Source organism: Carcharhinus amblyrhynchos, unplaced genomic scaffold, assembly GCF_965287045.1.
Source record: "Carcharhinus amblyrhynchos unplaced genomic scaffold, sCarAmb.v2.hapA scaffold_50, whole genome shotgun sequence".
NCBI classification, from domain to species: Eukaryota; Metazoa; Chordata; class Chondrichthyes; order Carcharhiniformes; family Carcharhinidae; genus Carcharhinus; species Carcharhinus amblyrhynchos.
In genome coordinates this window covers 1,670,255-1,689,217 of record NW_027649791.1, presented here as the reverse complement: position 1 = coordinate 1,689,217, position 18,963 = coordinate 1,670,255, and the positions used below count along the sequence as shown (strand labels likewise).

The following is an 18,963-nucleotide window of genomic DNA, read 5'->3' as shown; positions in this document are numbered from 1 at the left end:
AGTCAAAGATGGAATGTCCAGTTTTGGCAAGATGTCTCTTCAAACATCCCAGTGACACATTCACTGTAGATTGGTCATGATGGTGGCAATGCAAGGAGAGTCAAGGCCCCCACCTTAAGCCTCAGAGACTTGTACAGAGATTACTGTAGGAAGATGCACTGTTGGAAATATCCGCTATCAGTCCAGATCAACTCTTTCCTTCCTTTTGTGGGACCAAATCTGGTATTCCACCTGGACCAAATCCTCCAAAATGGTACAAAAGCCAGGAAGCCACTCCACTGTCACTTTGAAATGTTTGCGCTGTGGTGCAGGATGACAACATAAACAACAGGATTGCCCAGCAGAGGACAGAGCGTTAGCAACATAGTAGGATGGGACACTGCCAGTATTTCTATTCTGTTAGAGTCTCTAAAACAGGGCAAACAACAACACCACCAGAAGTTAACACTTTTTTCACATTTCATAAGCAAAGTTCAATAGCATTCCCAGGACTTTTGGTTTGCCAATTTAGAGGTCAGGAGTTCTCAACACTCTTCAAACCTAACACAGGTACAGGGTATCTGCACTGGATGATCAGTCCAAAGATGTGCAGGTTAGGTTGATTGGCCATACTAAAATTGGCCCTTAGTGTCCTGAGTTGTGTAGTTTAGACAGATTAGCAGGTAAATATGTAGGGATAGAGAGTAGGGCCTGGGTGGGATTGTAGTTGGTGCAGACTTGATGGGCCAAATGGCCTCATTCTGCACTGTAGGGTTTCTATGATTTCAATGATTCACCTTGCATGGCTCTGCACAATCCTCCTTCAACCTTCCACTCAAACTCCAGGAGCCTGTTCCAACAAACCTAATCTAAAGGGTATCGTTACCTCCACACTGTGCCATAAGAACCGATAGCTCACAGAAATCCTTTGTTATCTGTAACCAAACCATTTTCCTACTTAGCAAGAATGCTTGTGTACAGCTCAGCATCACACAGAGTCAATGAGATTCTCCCATCTAGTGCCAAGGTCACTTTTTGCCATGAATTTCCATAACATTTTGATGGATTGGGGAAGCTGAAGATCATACAGTCATAGAGGTTTACAGCATGGAAACAGGCCCTTTGGTCCAACTTGTCCATGGCGCCCTTTTTTGTTTAAAACCCCTAAGCTAGTCCCAATTGCCTGCATTTGGCCCATATCCCTCTATACCCATCATACCCATGTAACTATCTAAATGCTTTTTAAAACACAAAATTGTACCCGCCTCTACTACTATCTCTGGCAGCTTGTTCCAGACACTCACCACTCTCATCAGTTTGTTCACTCCTAGGTGTTGCTGAAGGTTAAGGAGGAGCCTGATTTCATGTTACACAGAGGCAAAATTTCCTTGGTCACACAACCAAACCATTGATGTTTAGGTCTGGTCACTGTACCCAAGCCCTATGGCCATCTCTGGCTTTGTTTGGATCTTATGTGAATTAACAAAGCCACATAAAGAGGTCTACCAATGGAGTCAGTAGGTGACAGTTTGGCCAAACTTGCTATAGCATCCTTTTACAAAGCTTGATGTGAACAGTGGGTTTTTTCCCTGAGCAAGGAATATAGGCTCCTGCCAATGTTCATCACCCTTTAACTGCCTTCCTTTCAGCATTTTGTCTGCCACAGATATTTTGATGTCCAATGTCAACAATCCTTGAGGGCAAACAAGGTGATACGGATGACATACTTATCCATTGTTCTAAAAAGAGCCAAACAAGCCAAACATGACTTCAAGTTAAGAGAGGTCCTCAGTAACCTTCATGAAACAGGCCTCATGCTGAATGACAAGTGAGAGTTCACCATCAACTACTGAAGATTTCTTGATCACATTGTCCAATGGCATAGTATTAAGGTCAATCCTTAGAAAATAAAGGCCAATACTGAGTTTCTCCAGCCAAAATTTACCACTGATATTAACCTTCCCTAGCAATGATAAACCAAGTGGCAAAGTTTATTCCTAACTTGGCCATACTCACTGCTGAAGGGCCAATAATGGCGTTGGGGTCAAAATTACTCAAAACCTTTCAATCTATCAAAACTCAACTAGTTTCCTCAGCTGTCTTGGTGCAGTGACCTTGTGTTGCCTATTGTAGCACAACCACTTCTTCTCTGGGCCTCAGTAGTGTTCTCATCCACCTGCATCTTACAATGCAAGAAATCTGCCTGTTTTGCTTCAGGAACCCATATAGAAACTAAACAAAGGTATGCCACTATTGAGAAAGAATCACTAACCATAGAACTACGGAATGGTTAAGGTTGCAGGAAGAGGCCATTCAGCCCATTGTGTCTGCACCAACAAAAAGAGAGAAAAAAATTAGCTGTTCCTTTTAAATTGACTTTCCAGCACTTGGTCCATTATTTTGCAGGTTACAGCACTTCAGATGCAGATCCAGGTATCTTTGAAATGAATTCATTTCAAGGTGCCTGGATCTGCCTCAACCACCAATTCAGGCGTGAATTCCAGATGTTTATTATCCCCGGGTGGGAAAGATTTTCATGTCACCTCTAACCCTGCTATTAATCATGTTGAATCCCTGCCTCTGGTAATTGATTGACTCTGTCTACCCTATCGAGGTCCCTCAATTTTTGCAGAAATCAATTAGATCACTCCTCAGGCTCCTTTGCTTTAAAGGAAAACAACCCCAGTCTGTCCAATATTTCCTCATTGCTGTAATTTTCAAGCTCTGGCAACAGTCTTCTAAACCTCTTGTGCACTCTCTCCAAAGCAATTATGTCCTTCCTGTAATGCGTGGACCAGAACTGTACACAAGTTCCAGCATTACGAAGAACAGTACTGTATGGGAACAGGCTATTTGGCCCATCGAGCCTGTAATGGCACATGACACCTTTCTAAAGGCCTTTTGCCTCTATTCATATCTATTCATGTCAGGATGTTCCTTAAATTTTGCTATTGTATCTGCATCTAACACCTTCTCTGGCAGCACATTCAAGACAACTACCACCCTCTATGCAAAAAACTTGCTTCTCACATTCCCCTTTAACCTTAAACCAATGTCCCCTCGTAACTGATATCTCTACCCTGGGAAAAAGATTCTGCCTATCCATTCCATCCACGCCTCTCAAAGTTTTGTAAACTTCTATCAGGTCGCCCCTCTGCCTCTGACATTCAAGTGGAAACAAACCAAGTTTGTCCAATCTCTTCTCATTGTTAACACCTTCCAAACCAGGCAGCATCCCGGTAAACCTTTTCTCCATCCTCTCCAATGTCTCCACATCCTTCTGGTAATGTAGCAACCAGAACTATATGCAATATTCCACTAACTCTGTATACAGCTGCAACATGACTTGCCAATTTTTATACACTATGCACTGATCATTAAAGGCAAGCATGCCATACACATGCTGCCATGTGAGACCTTGTCAAATGCCATACTAAATTTCATGTATATAATATCGTTGCACTAGCCACATGAATTCTTCCTCAAAAAATTTGATTAAGTTGAGAAGTCATAATCTTCCCTTAACAAAAACATGCTGACCATCCATGTTCAATCCACGCCCAAGTGATAGTTTGTCCTGTCAGAACTATTTCTAATAATTTGCCCACCATTGAAGTCAGACTGATCAGCTTATAATTTCTGATCTATCGCACACGCTTTTGAAATAATGGTACAACGTTCTTAGACTTTCAATGCTCTGGAACCTCTCCTGTATTGAATGAGGGTTGGAAAAAGATACTCAAACCATCTGCTATTTTCTCTATGCTTCTGGATAACCAGGAGCTCTAGATTTGCCAGTACCACCCTTTTTCTTTGTGGGCAATCATAGAATAAAATCTTTACAGTGCAGCAGGAGGCCATTTAGCCATTGAGTCTGGACTGACAACAATCCCACCCAGGCCTATCTGTGTAACCCCATGCATTTGTTCTGTTAATCCCCCTTGACCATAAGCAGCAATTTATCATGGCCAATCCACCGAACTTGCACATCTTTGGACTGTTGTAAACTCTTTGGGAATGTCTTAATGATGTGATTCAATGCAAGTTCTTCCTTGGCATAATTATTGATGTTGAATGGATGTAAGCATTCATCCAATTCAGTCACCTATATACTATGAGATATCTTGGTGAGCAAACTAAATCAAGTTTATTTTTCTGCAGAGTAACATAATTGAGTATTATTCAGACACAAGTAAGCAAATATTGCATGAGTCAGAGCAGCTGTAATGAACTAGCACTTACTTAAGTACATGCTAGATGCAAAATTCATCAAGAAATAGGTGTTTCATTTTTCTCATGTTTTCCTGCTATTAACAATTGATGGATCAGCATAACATGCAACTTACCAGCTACAAGACTGGGTCTGTGCGCTCCAACTTCTGCAGTCACCATCACAAAATACATTTCTCCAGGCTCTGAAACATATGGCTTACATCAGTAAATCATCAAAAATTCAGGAAATTAATAGTCTGAATTGAAAGCCAAATCAATTCATTTGCACTGCTAATAAAAAAACTTAAATATCTGAGGAATTCAAATGTGTATGGCTGATATCTCCACATCACATCACAAAAGATGTCAGTGACCCACTTACCTACATCCTCTAATATAAAAGTTTGTTTGTCCTTTTCCACTTGGATGAACTTGAGGTTTTGCAGAGTTTTACCATAGGCAATGGTGTAATGGTTTACAAATCTCTTGGATAGATCTTGCAGTGGCTCCCACAGGACTTTCAGTCCCGTTTCATAAGGCAGAACCTTTACATTCTTCAACTTCAAGGTAGAACTGACTGTAAAGATAGGAGATTGAGAACACTTGTCAGCTTGTACAATCTAGAACTTCTTGGTAACATTTATTTTCAATTGTTGCCCACCTGTTTGAGAATTCTGAAGTAAAATCTGCAGGTGCTGGAAATCTAAAATAAAAACAGAAAATGCTGGAAAGACTCAACAGATCCGGCAGCTTCTGTCGAAAGAAAAACAGTGTTAACATTTCAGGTTGTGAACTTTTGTCTGATAAGAGGTCATGACCTGAAACGTTAACTCGGTGTCTCACTGTGCTGATGCTGTCAGACCTGCTGAGTATTTCTAGCATTTTCTGCTTTTATGTGTTTGAAAATTATATTTTCCTATACATATCAGGTCGACAAGATGAGCCTAAATTTGCAAAACACTTGTATCCAATAATGTCACATCTACAGCATATGCCATTATTGTGATGCAGAAGTTCCAAGTAGTTATGGTGTGAATGATATATACCATTCCCTAGATCACAGTGTAATTGTTTGGGACTTTAGTGTATCGGGTGACTCACCGATTATCATTGCTCCATTGCATTAGAAATCAATGATGAGATTAGGTTTGCTCCAATAGTGGAACAACTGCAATGTCATGTCATTACAGAATGGTGCTGGTCAGCTCAGTGCTCTTGGTAAAATCATAGATAGGGAGAACAAAAATGTTTTTAAGTGTACATGATTGACGAGGTAAGTGAACTAATATTTGCAGTAACTAAGTGATAGCACCATACTTAGTGATCTATTGAACTGTTAAATAAACTACTTAAAAGTTGCACCAATCCATTATTGCATCATTTCACATTATCCCAACAAATGAAGAGAGCACTCAGAAGAGTGCAAACCTCTGCCATGCAGTGTTAACTGAACAGTATTACAATTACACAGCTCTTCAGAAGGACGTTCACTGTATAAATACAAAACTGAAAAAAATATTTTTATTACGAGCTTCCATCTCAGAGGATGCTTTAGTCCAATCCACATCTAACAATCTGCTGTGAAAACTCTGCTCACACTTGGTGGGGGAGTGAAGAGGCAGTAGTGTGATGGTAATATCACTGGACTAATAATCTGGAGCCCATACTAAGGCTCAATGGAGATGGATTCAATCCCACCATGGCAGTTGGTAGAATTTAAATTCAGTTAATGACTCTGGAGTTAAGAAGCTAGGCTCAATAATAGTGACCATGAAATATTGTTGACTGGTTAAAAAAAAAATCAATTTGATTCACTAATGTCCTCTAGAAAATAGAAGTAGACCATTCAGCCCTTTGAGCCTGCTCTGCCATAATCATGATTGATCCTATATCTCAATGCCATATTCCCATTTTCTCCCCATACTCCCTGATGCCACTGAAACCTATTATCTCTTTTTTGAATACATTCAGTGACTTGGCCTCCATAGCTTTCTGTGGTAAGAAATCTATAGGTTCACTACCTTTGAGTTAAGAAATTTTTCCTTACCTCAGTCCTAAATGCTGAAACTGTGCAGCCTGGTTCTCCTCAACAGTCCCCCCAACCCCAGTATCAGCCTACTGAATCTTCGCTGCCCTCTCTGGCAACTATATTTGCTCTTTGGTAGGAAGACTAAAATCGAATGCAATACTCCTGGTGTGGTCTCACCAAGGCCCTGTATAACTGCAGTAAGATATCCCTATTTCTAAACACAAACCCTCTTGCAATAAAGGCCACCATTCAATTTGCCTCTTGATTGTGTACTGCACTTACCTCTCCACTTTCATTGACTAGTGCATAAGCACACCCAGATTTCTTTGTCCATTCACACTTCCCAATATACCACCATTTAAATAATGCTCTTTTTTGCTTTTCACCCCGTAGTGTAATTTAGCCATATTGTACTGCATCTGCCATGTGTTTATCCACTCACTCAACTTGTCTAAATCAACTTGAAACCTCCTTGTATCCTCCTCACAACTCACAATTCCACCCAGTTTTTGTAGATTAAGGGGAGGAAATCGGCTGCCCTTATCCGGTCTGACTCCAGATGCACTCTAGCGAGGCCATTCAGTTATATTGAAACTACTATAAAATCTACAAAAAGGAACAAACTCAGAGCGATCATCTCACATTAATAGAGACAGTGGAAAATTCAGCTGTGTCAAACCTACAATGTTCTACTTACTAACATTTGGGTGCACATTCCAAAATTTGGAGAGTTGTCCCATAGGCTAATCAAGCAACAATCCTACAAAGTCATACTCAGAGTTCTACCTTAGACAATATCCTAGACACTACCATTACCACTCCTGGAAACTTCTTAATCCACCAACCGGATAGACCACCAGAGAAACAGTTTAATGGTGTACAGTTGGGAGGGAGTAGCTCTGGTAGTTCTCAGCATCATCTCTGGATGCCGTGAAATCACATGGTATCAAGTTAAACATAGGCTGCACCCCTCAGGTAATGAATCAGCCCTCCTCCACGTTGAACAACACTTGTAGGGAGCACCGAGGGTGGCTAAGGCACAAAATGTACTCTGGCTACGGGGCCTCAATGTCCATCACCAAGTAACACCACTACTGACCAAGTTCTAAAAGGCCATCGCTGCAAAACAGCATCTTTGACAGGGAGTGAGGAAGCTAACAAGAATGTAAAGCCTGAGCCTCGCCAACCTACCTGCCACAGATGCTTTGTCCATGATACTATTGGTAGGAGTGACCACCACACCATCCTTCTGGAGTGGATGTATTGACTTCACATTGAAAAAATCCTCCATCATGCTTCATGGCATTACTAGTGGCATAGTGGACAGTGAAAAAAGTTCTCTCGGATTGCAACGGGATCTTGATCTATTGGGCCAGTGGGCTGATGAATGGCAGATGGAATTTGATTTAGATAAATGCAAGGTAGATTGAATTTTGGTAGATTGAACTAGAGCAGGACTTACTCAGTTAATGGCAGGGCGTTGGGGAGAGTTACAGAGCAAAGGGACCCGGGTTACATGTTCATAGATGCTTAAAAATGGAGTTACAGGTGTACAGAGTGGTGAAGAAGGCATTCAGCATGCTTGGTTTCATAGGTCCGAACACTGAATACAGGAGTTGGGACGTCTTGTTGAAGTTGTACAAGAGATTGTTGAGGCCACTCTTGGAATACTGTGTACAGTTCCAGTCACCCTTTTATAGGAAAGATATTACTAAACTAGAAAGAGTGCAGAAAAGATTTACTAGGATGCTACCGGAATTTGAGAGTTTGAGTTATAAGGAGAAACTGGATAGACTTTTTTCTTTGGAGTGTAGAAGGCTGAGGGGAGATCTTATAGAAGTGTATAAAATAATGAGGGGCATAGATCAGCTAGATAGTCAATATCTTTTCCCAAAGAATATATGAATATATGGGACATATATGGGGACATGAATATAGCTGAGGAGGACACTGGGTTGCAGGGGTGTAAAATAGACAGTATTGCAGTTGATAAGGGGGATGTGCTGGATATTCTAGAGGGGTTGAAAATAGATAAGTCCCCTGGTCCGGATGGGATTTACCCTAGAATTCTCTGGGAGGCAAGAGAAGTGATTGCAGAGCCTCTGGCTCTGATCTTCAGGTCACCGTTGGTCTCAGGTATAGTACCGGAAGATTGGAGGATAGCGAATGTTGTCCCATTGTTTAAGAAAGGGAACAGAGACTTCCCCGGGAATTATAGACCGGTGAGTCTTACTTCTGTTGTGGGCAAGGTTTTAGAAAAAATTATTAGGGATAGGATTTATAGTTATTTGGAGAGTAATGAATTGATTGGAGGTAGTCAGCATGGTTTTGTAGCGGGGAGGTCGAGCCTTACTAACCTTATTGAGTTTTTTGAGAAAGCGACCAAGGAGGTGGATGGGGGTAAGGCAGTTGACGTGGTATATATGGATTTTAGTAAGGCGTTTGATAAGGTTCACCATGGTAGGCTTCTGCAGAAAATGCAGATGTATGGGATTGAGGGTAATCTAGGAAATTGGATCAGGAATCGGCTAGCAGACAGGAGACAGAGGGTGGTGGTTGATGGTAAATATTCGTCATGGAGTTCAGTTACGAGTGGTGTGCCTCAGGGATCTGTTTTGGGGCCACTGCTGTTTGTAATTTTTATTAATGATCTGGATGAGAGTATAGTTGGGTGGATTAGTAAATTTGCTGATGACACCAAAGTCGGAGGTGTGGTAGATTGTGAGGAAGGGTGTCATAGTTTGCAGGGAGACTTAGACAGGTTGCAGAGCTGGGCCGAGAGGTGGCGGATGGAGTTTAATGCGGAGAAGTGTGAGGTAATTCACTTTGGTAGGAATAACAGATGTGTTGAGTATAAGGCTAATGGGAGGACTTTGAATAGTGTGGATGAACAGAGGGATCTAGGTGTATGTGTACATAGATCCCTGAAAGTTGGGAATCAAGTAGATAAGGTTGTTAAGAAGGCATACGGTGTCTTGGCGTTTATTGGTAGGGGGATTGAATTTAGGAGTCGCAGCGTCATATTGCAACTGTACACAACTCTGGTGCGGCCGCACTTGGAGTACTGTGTGCAGTTCTGGTCCCCACATGACAGGAAGGATGTGGAGGCTTTGGAGAGGGTGCAGAGGAGGTTTACCAGGATGTTGCCTGGTATGGAGGGGAGGTCCTATGAGGAGAGATTGAGGGATTTGGGGTTGTTTTCGCTAGAAAGAAGGCAGCTAAGAGGGGATCTTATTGAAACATATAAGATGATTAGAGGTTTAGATAGGGTGGACAGTGATAGCCTTTTTCCTCGGATGGAGAAAGCTAGCACGAGGGGTCATGGCTTTAAATTAAGGGGGGGTAGTTATAGGACGGATGTCAGGGGTAGGTACTTTACCCAGAGGGTGGTAAGGGATTGGAATGCCCTGCCTGCTGCAGTTGTAAATGCACCTAGTTTGGGGACGTTTAAGAGATCCGTGGATAGGTTTATGGATGAAAAGGGATTGGTTTAGATTAGTGGGTCATTGTTTTTTAACTGGTCGGCGCAACATCGTGGGCCGAAGGGCCTGTTCTGCGTTGTAATGTTCTATGTTCTAATGTTCTATGTTCTTAAAGGTAGGGGAGTCTAAATCTAGAGGGCATAGATTTAAGGTCAGAGGGGAGAAATAGGAAAGTGTCCAGAGGAGCAATTTTTTCACACAGTGGGTGGTGAGTGTCTGGAAGAAGGTGCCAGAGATAGTAGTAGAGGAGGGTACAATTTTGTCTTTTATAAAGCATTTAGACAGTTACATGGGTAGGATGGGTATAGAGGGATATGGGCGAAATGTGGGCAACTAGGATTGGCTTTGGGGTTTTAAAAAAATGGCGGCAAGGGCATTTTGCGCTGAAGGGCCTGTTTCCATCCTGTAAATCTCTATGACTCTACTGCCATGATAAATGGGATAGATTTCAAACAGATTTAGCAACTCAAAACTGAGCACTGAGGTTAGACCAATTACAGAAATCTAACCACCAACCCTTCAAGATGGTGTAGACAATGGGGCCTTAAAAGACCCCATATTAAACAAAGTCCTGCATAGGCTTCTACTAGGGCCCATTTACCAACTGCTGTGGTGATGGAGATTTGGCTATGGGAGCAATACTGCGAACATAACTCCAAGAAAAATGTCAATAACCAAGATTGGACGGGAGGTTAAAGAAGAGATAGACAGGATGCCCAAATGGGCAGATAAGTGGCAGATGGAATTTAACCCTGAAAAGTGTGAGATGATAACTTTGGAAGGAGCAATTTGACAAGGAAGCACTCAATGACTGGTCAGATACCAGGAAGGTCTGTGGAACAAAGGGACCTTGGCATGTTTTTCCACAGATCCCTGAAGGCAGAAGGGCATGTTGGTAGGGTAGTGAAAAAGGCATGTGGGAACTTGCCTTTATCAATCGAACATAAATTACAAAAGCAGGGAAGTCATTCTGGAATTGTATAGAATTTTGGTGAGGCCATAGCTAGAATACTATGCGCAGTTCTGGTAATCACATAGTAGAAAAGATGTGATTGCACTGGAGGGGGTGCAAAGAAGATTCACCAGAATGCTGCCTTGGATGGAACATTTAAGTTATGAAGAGAGGTTGGGTAGGCTTGGGTTATTTTCATTGGAGCAGAGAAAACTGAGGGGCAACTTGTTCGAGGTGTACAAGATTATAAAAGAAATGGACAGAATGGATAAAGAGCAGCTGTTCCCATTAGTTGAAGGGTCAGTCACAAGGGGATATACGTTCAAATTGAGGGACAAGAGGTTTAGGGGGGATGCAAGGAAAAACATTTTACCCAGAGGGTGGTGATGCTCTGGAATGCGCTGCCTGGGAGGGTGATGGAGGTGAGTTGCCTCACATCCTTTAAAAAGAATCTGATGAACATTTGGCACATCATAACATTCAGGGCTATTGCCAAGTGCTGGCAGATGGAATTAGGTGGGAGTTTAGGTGTTTCTAATGTGTTGGTGTGAACTTGAAGGGCCAAAGGGCCTCTTCTGCGCTGTATGATTCTATGATCAGAACAATAGATGGAATTGAATCAGAATCAAGGAACTGCTGCAGCACAAAGAAGACCATTCATTTGGTTGTCTGTACTAGCTTTCTGCAGGAGCAAAATACTAATGCTAACTTCATTGCCTTCTCCTCATAGCCCTGCATGTTTATCCTTTTCAAGTAACAATCCAATTCCCGATTTTTGAATGCCCAATTAAACCTGCCTCCACCATATTCTCAGGCAGTGCATTCCTGATCCCAATCACTCACTACGTAAAGTTTTTTTCTCAGGCCATCATTGCTTTTTTTGTTAATTACCTTATACCTGTCCCTTCTTGTTCTCTACCCAATTGACGATTAATTTTGCCCTAGAAACCTTCCCCACCAACAAGGCTTGTAGTTGCTGGACTTATCTTTACATCCTTTTTTGAACAAGGATATAATATTTGCAGTTCTTCAGTCTTCTCCTACCTAAATCTAATGAAGGTGCCTTCGCAATTTCCAATCTCACTTCGCTCAGCATCCTTAGATGTATTCCCATCTAATCCTGGTGTCGTATCAATGTTCAGCCAATACAATAACATCTCCTTATCAACTTTAAACACTTCAAGTATTGAAATCCTCTTTTTGCCAGGATGTGCACAGCATCTTGTTGCTAACCACTGTAACACTGTGCCACCCCTTAAAACCTCAGCCATGCCCCTTGCCAACAAATACAAATTCTCATTTTGTCCCGAATCCATCTCACCTCCTGTTACCACCTTTTTACTATTTGTCTATAGGAATTTTAGAATTCCCTTTTATGTTTGCTGTTAGTCTCTTTTCATACTCTCTGTTTCCCCATCTCATTTGAATTTTTTTTTACTGAACCTCTAAATCTTCTACATCCAGCCTGGTTCTTGAATTGTGCACCTGTCTTTTTCACAAGCACAATTTTTCTTCATCTTACTTTCTATCTCTTCTGTCATTCAGGGAGCTGTGGATTTGTTTTCCCTATAATTCCATTTTGTGGCAATATATCTTGTATGTGTCCTCACTCTCTCTCTCTACTCGAGGCTGCCCATTCTTAACCAGAAACTCTTTTTTGCATTAATCAACCTGACCCAAAATCTCAAGGCTCCGTGAATGTGCTCTACAGATTTTTATGTTCACGAAACTCTCAATCCTGCAACTGTTTCATGATGATATGACTGCAATCGGCACGAGCAGCATCTCTGAAACAATCCTTTCAAAATCAAGTAAGGCTGGTCTCAGCACCACCAACCCCTCCATTCCCCCATCCCATCCTATCTACAATCTGAGGGTGGCTAATCATCTCAAAGCTCAGCTGCCCCCTGGTGTGAGTATTAAATATTGCCCAGATTGAAAACTTTTTAACCTCACTCACCTCTGTGCCAAAACTAATCTGACCATTTTAAAACATACATGATCCACAGTTTCGCAGATGACCCCAGCAGTGCACCAGATTTGAAAGCCACTCTCATCTCTTCAATTCTGAATACTAGAAACTCAACTGATCTTGGATGTTGTCAAAACTAAACTCACATCAACACAATGAGCCAAATATTCTGCACGGTGGCACAGCAGTTAGCGCTGTTATCTCACAACGCCAGGGACCCAGGTTCAATTTCGGCCTTGGGTGACTATCTGTGTGGAATTTGCATGTTCTCTGTGTCTCCATAGGTTTCTTCCCACAGTCTAAAGATGTGCAAGTTAGGTGGATTGGTCATTCTAAATTGCCTTTAGTGTGTAGGTTAGCTATGATGGATGTGCTGGGTTGATGGGATGGGGCAGGAGGGTGGACTTAAGTGGGATGCTTTTCGCAGAATCGATTCAGACTCAATTAGCTGAAAGGCCTCCATTTCTAGAGTAGCACTTCTATGATTCCAATACGTTCCCATAAACTTGGGAGCCACTTCTTTCAAAAGGCCACCATTGATGTGAAGATCCAACAGTGGATCAACTATGCCAGTTCATCCTTCTACAAACTATGGCAATGAGTGATTTACAACAAATACCACCACAAATTATCAAAAATCCTGTTGTACAGAGCAGTTGTCATCACCACACTCCTATACTGCAATAAGACCTGGTCGGTGCATCAGTGACACGCAATAGAACTAGACAAATTCCATCAGCAATGCCTCCTCACATCTGTTGATTCGATAGAAAGACTGTCCAAGACAAATGCTAGCATGCCTCTTGAATCCAGCTCCAGAAGAATTTAGCAAAACATCTACAAAACTTCCCTATCGATGGCCTCCATTTCTACCACATCCAGAAGCAGCAAGTTCCAGGAGGACAAGTGAACCCACAGCTAATGTCCACCACCTGACACGGTGGCACAGTGATTAGCACTGCTGCTTCATAGCTCCAGGGACCTGGGTTCGATTCCCGGCTTGGGTCACTGTGTGAAGTTTGCACATTCTCCTCGTGTCTGCATGGGTTTCCTCCAGGTGCTCCGGTTTCCTCCCACAGTCCAAAGATGTGCAGGTTAGGTTGATTGGCCATGATAGAAGAATTGCCCTTAGTGTCCTGAAATGCGTAGGTTAGAGGGATTAGTGGGTAAACATGTAAGGATATCAGGGTAGAGCCTGGGTGGGATTGTGGTCGGTGCAGACCCAATGGGCCGAATGGCCTCTTTCTGTACTGTAGGGTTTCTATGATTCACCTGAATAGACTGGGAGGTGGTCAAAGATGATTCTATTATAATAAACAATCAATACGGAATCACAGAATTGGACGGTGCAGAAGAAAACTATTCAGCCCATCATGTCTACATTGGTTCTCCAAATGAGCATCATGACTTAGTGCCATTGCCCTGTCTTTTCTCCATATCACTATTTGATTAGAAACAATCAATTTATGCCCTCTAAGATGCCTCAGTTGAGCCTGTCTCCAGTACACTTTCAGATAGTACATTCCAGACCCAAACTGCACACTGTGTGAAAAAGTTATTTCTCACCTCGCATTTGCTTTTTTTGCAAATCATTTTAAATCTGTGCCCTGATGTTCTTGATCCTTTTATGTACGGGAACAGTTTCTCTCTTTCTACTCTGTTACGCCCTCTCATGACTTTCAATATCTCCATTAAATCTCTTCTTAACCTTCTTCTCCCAGAAGAACAGTCCCAACTTTCCAATCTATCCCCATAACTTAAGTTTCTCATCCCTTGAGCCATTCTCGTAAATCTCTTCTGCAATATCTTCAATGTGTTCACATCCTTCCTATAGTGTGACACCTAGAACTGTACACAACACTCCAGTTGAGGCCTAGCTAGTGTCTTGCACAGGTTCAGCACAATGTCCTTTTCTTGAATGCTATGACCCTATTAACAAAACCTAGAATATTATATGCTTTATTAAGTACTCTCCACCGGTCCTGCAACCGTCAATGATCTATGCACATATACGCTCAAATCGCTCTGCTCCTGTACCCTCTTAATGGTTATTCCATCAAACAGCAAGGGCCGGTGGTTAAATTCTCTCTTATTGGAGATATTAATTGCCTGGCATTAAAATGTTATTTGTGCTACACATCAGCCCAAGCCTGAAACGTGGTCCAGATCTCACTGCACAAGGGCAGAGCGTTTTATAAAACAGAATTGCTTCAATAAATAAGAAAAGTGACAATCCAGTAACAAGAGTGTTTGATAAAATGCCACATAATAGAATTGTCTTTTCATTCCAATTCAATCCAATCAAGTCCAATTTAGAATCTCAACAAGTTGGGACATTCCTGATCCAAGCTGACAAGACAAAGCTCTCACCTCCTGTCTTGGGCTTGATCTACATGATCCAAACTGATTGGAGTAGGTGTAGCTCCTCCTCCAAGGCTTGATCTCATTTGCATCTTAGCCAAAAGGCTGAGATGCCGCTTTAAAAAATTGCCTCAAATGAAGCTAAAACGTAACCTAATGACCAAGTACAGCATGTCGATACCACACTTTAGAATGTTTCAATATGGATACAAAGTTGGCTGGGTGATGGGAAACAGAATAGTGGCAGAGTTGTTTTTTCAGACTGGTGGAATGTGTACAGTGGATTTCCTAATGTACTGATGACAGAAACATTGCTTTATTTGAGCTGCATTAATGATTGACACTCAGGTGTGTACGGACATATTCAAAATTTGTGGATGACACAAAACTTGGGAATATAATGAACAGTGATGAATACAGTGGAGTATTGCCAAGAGGGTGAAGACAGGCTAATGAGATTGGGAGGTAGGGGGCAGGTGAAATTTAACACAGAATGGCAGATACAAGTGTGATTTAGGGTGCTGGAGCTGAGGGACCTGGCTATATACATCACAAATCATTGAAGGTCGCAGAGCAGTTCAAGGAAGCTGTGAACAAGGAATGTGGGATCCTGTGTTTTTTTAAGAGTACAAAAGTTAAGGAAGTTATGGTGAACCTTTATAAAACACTGATTTGGCCTCAGCTGGATTAGTGTGAATAATTTTGGGCATCATGGCTTTGGAAATGAGGTGCAGAAAATATTTAAAAGAATAGTTTCAGGAATTTCAATGACAAAGATAGATTGTCAAAGTTGGGGTTGTCCTTCCTAGAAAACAGAAGGTTCAGAGGAGATTTATTAGAGGTGTTCCAAATCCGAAGAAGTCTGGACAGTGTAGATAGAGAGAAATCAAAGTATGGAGAATCAGAGGGCACCACATACATAAGAACATAAGAAATAGGAGCAGGAGTAGTCCATCTAGCCCTTCGAGCCCTCCCCACCATTCAATAAGATCATGGCTGATCTGAAGCGGATCAGTTCCACTTTCCCGCTTTCTCCCCATAACCCTTAATTCCCCTGTCTATCAAAAACCTATCTACCCGTGACTTAAATATATTTAGCGAAGTAGCCTCCACCACTGTAACGGACAGAGAATTCCAGAGATTCACCACCCTTTGAGTGAAGAAGTTCCTCCTCAACTCTGATCTAAACTGACTCCCCCTTACCCTGAGGCTGTGCCCTCTAGTCCTGCTATCCTTTCTAAGCGGGAAGAATCTCTCTACCTCTACCCTATCCATCCCCTTCATTATCTTATACGTCTCTATAAGATCCCCCCTCATCCGTCTAAACTCCAACGAGTACAGACCCAGTCTATTTAGTTTCTCTTCATAGTCCAACCCCCTCATCTCCGGTATCAGTCTAGTGAACCTCCTCTGCACTCCCTCCAAGGCCAATATATCCTTGCGCAACTGCGGCGACCAAAACTGCACACAGTACTCCAGCTGCGGCCTCACCAGTACCTGTACAGTTGCAGCAAGACCTCACTGCTTTTATATTCTATCCCCCTCGCTATAAAGGCCAGCATCCCATTCGCCTTCTTGATCACCTGCTGCACCTGCAGACTGGGTTTTTGCAACTCGTGCACAAGGACCCCCAGGTCCCTCTGCACCATAGCATGCTGCAGCTTTTCGCCTTTTAAATAATAATCCCTCCTACTATTATTTCTGCCAAAGCAGATAACCTCACACTTGCTAACATTATACTCCATCTGCCAGGTCCTCGCCCACTCGCTCAGCCTATCCAGATCCCTCTGCAGACTTTCCACACCTCCACGCAATTTGCTTTTCCACTCATCTTCACATCATCAGCAAATTTCGTCACCCTACACTCAGCCTCCTCCTCCAAATCATCTATATAATTTAAATTTAAAGCAAATGGCAAAAGAACACAAGGAATCATGAGGAAGGTTTTGTTTTACACAGAATGTAATTAGGTACTGCAATGCACCAAAAATGTGGTAGATTCAGAATCAACTTCTAAAGGGTAAGAAATCTCAAAACACTAGGTTAAAGTCCAACAGGTTTATCTGGTATCATGAGCTTTCAGAGCACTGCTCCTTCATCAGTGAATGGGAGGAGCAGTGCTCCAAAAGCTTGTGATACCAAATGAACCTATTGGACTATAACCTGATGTTGTGAGACTTCTTACTGTGCCCAGCCCAGTCCAAAGCCAGCATCTTCACAACACCTTTTAAGAAGGAATTGGATAATTTTCTGAAAATAAAACAAATTATAGAGGAGAGGGGACCAACTGAGTAACTCTTGCAATGAGCCTACACGGCTGACTGGCTTTCTTCTGTGCTGTAAGCATTCAATGACTCTACGGCTGGGAAAATATAGGGGAAAAAAAAACAAAGAAAATATTGGGTTGTAACTTCCTCAGAGTGGCAATCAGCATCGGATTGCCACTCATACCCACTTACCCAAGTCAAACTGGGTGGGTTTGGAGGTTGAGAGTCAGGCCCAGGCCAGGGTTGATATTGAGGAGACAGTTGTGGGGACATTGAATCATCCTACGTGGGTGGATGGAGTCCAATGGGGTGGTGGATGTCAGACTGTCCCCTTGAGGGAGCAGGGGAGGGGGGGCAGCTCAGCCTGGATCCTTAAAATAGTTACCCAGAAGTTAGAAGAGGTCCCAATTCTTCTCAGTAACTGTTGGTGTAACCCATTCGAAGTTTGTGACTTAAATTGTATCTTCAGATAGATCACATTGTAGGCCAGGGGAACTTTGCACTTCTGGACAATTGCCATGTAAATACTGACCTGTGAAGTTCTGAAAGGGAGTCCCCAGCACATCTTTGGGGTATCCTCAATCTGATGCTGGTGACCCTGGAAGTTATGGCCCATAAGAACTGTAAGGAGGAATACAAACCTTGATGGTTTGATTTTTAAGGAGAGAGTGGATAGACTGGGAATTTTTCCCCTGGAATGTAGGAGGCTTAAGGGTGACCGAATAGAGATCTATAAAATAATGAGGGGCATAGATAAGGTAGATAGTCAACATGTTTTCCCAAAGCTAGGGGAGTCTAAAAATAGAGGCATGGGTTTAAGGTGAGAGGGGAGAGATACACAAGGGTGCAGAGGGGCAATTTCTTCACACAGAAGGTGGTGAGTGTCTGGAACGAGCTGCCAGAGGCAGAAGTAGAGGTGGGTACAATTTTGTCTTTTAAAAAGCATTTGGACATGGGTAAAATGGGTATAGAGGGATATGGGCCAAACATGGGCAATTGGGACTAGCTTAGTGATAAAAACTGGGCAGCAAGGACAAGTTGGGTTGAAGGGCCTGTTTTCATGCTGTTATCCTCTATGACTAAGAATATCAAGCTTAATAATAAAAGTTTTTAGAAAAAGTAGTCAGAGAGTGGAGAAGGTATATTTGGGCTCAAAAAGTCAGACACAGGTTGCACAGAAATGAACAAGGCAATAGAGGAGCATTCTGTTTTAATTGGAAAGAAAGAGGATTAAGTGACCTAAACTAAAAATAAATCAAGGCTGATTGGACTGAACAATAGTAACAAAACAGGAATGGGAAAAAAAATTGTATTTTGGATAGCTACTTCTCCAGGACCACAGGGCGTTAAAACAGTAGCTGAAGAATTTACTGAAGAATTAGCCATAACCTTTTAAAGATCTCATGATTTGGGAATCGCGCAGTCAGGTCAGAAACTTGTTAGTGTTTTTCCATTATTTAGAAAAGTGGAAGGAAACCAGTCAACTATAGGCTTCAGTTTAATACAAGAAGCTCCTAGAGACTGGTATTAGGGCTTAAATAACTTAAGGGCTTGAATTAACATGAACTGATCAGACTGAGGGAGAATCGACATGGGTTTATTGAGGGCATGTCACATCTGACTAATTTAACTGAATGAAGCAGATGAGAGTGTGTTTACAAACATTATTGATATTGTGTGTCAGAACACAGTAAGATTGCAAACATGAT

The 18,963-nt window shown here is 42.2% G+C and overlaps 1 protein-coding gene across 1 annotated transcript in view; it reads right to left on the bottom strand.

Moving 5' to 3' along the window:
* The window catches only part of fndc1 (fibronectin type III domain containing 1), a 221,630-nt gene that overhangs the window by 160,845 nt on the left and 41,822 nt on the right, over positions 1-18,963 (bottom strand). The window contains exons 2-3 of the mRNA XM_080182267.1: positions 4,574-4,768; positions 4,326-4,394 (exon numbers count right to left, since the gene is read on the bottom strand). Of these exons, the coding sequence (XP_080038393.1) occupies positions 4,326-4,394; positions 4,574-4,768 (264 nt within the window). The remainder of the gene's footprint in view (positions 1-4,325; positions 4,395-4,573; positions 4,769-18,963) is intronic.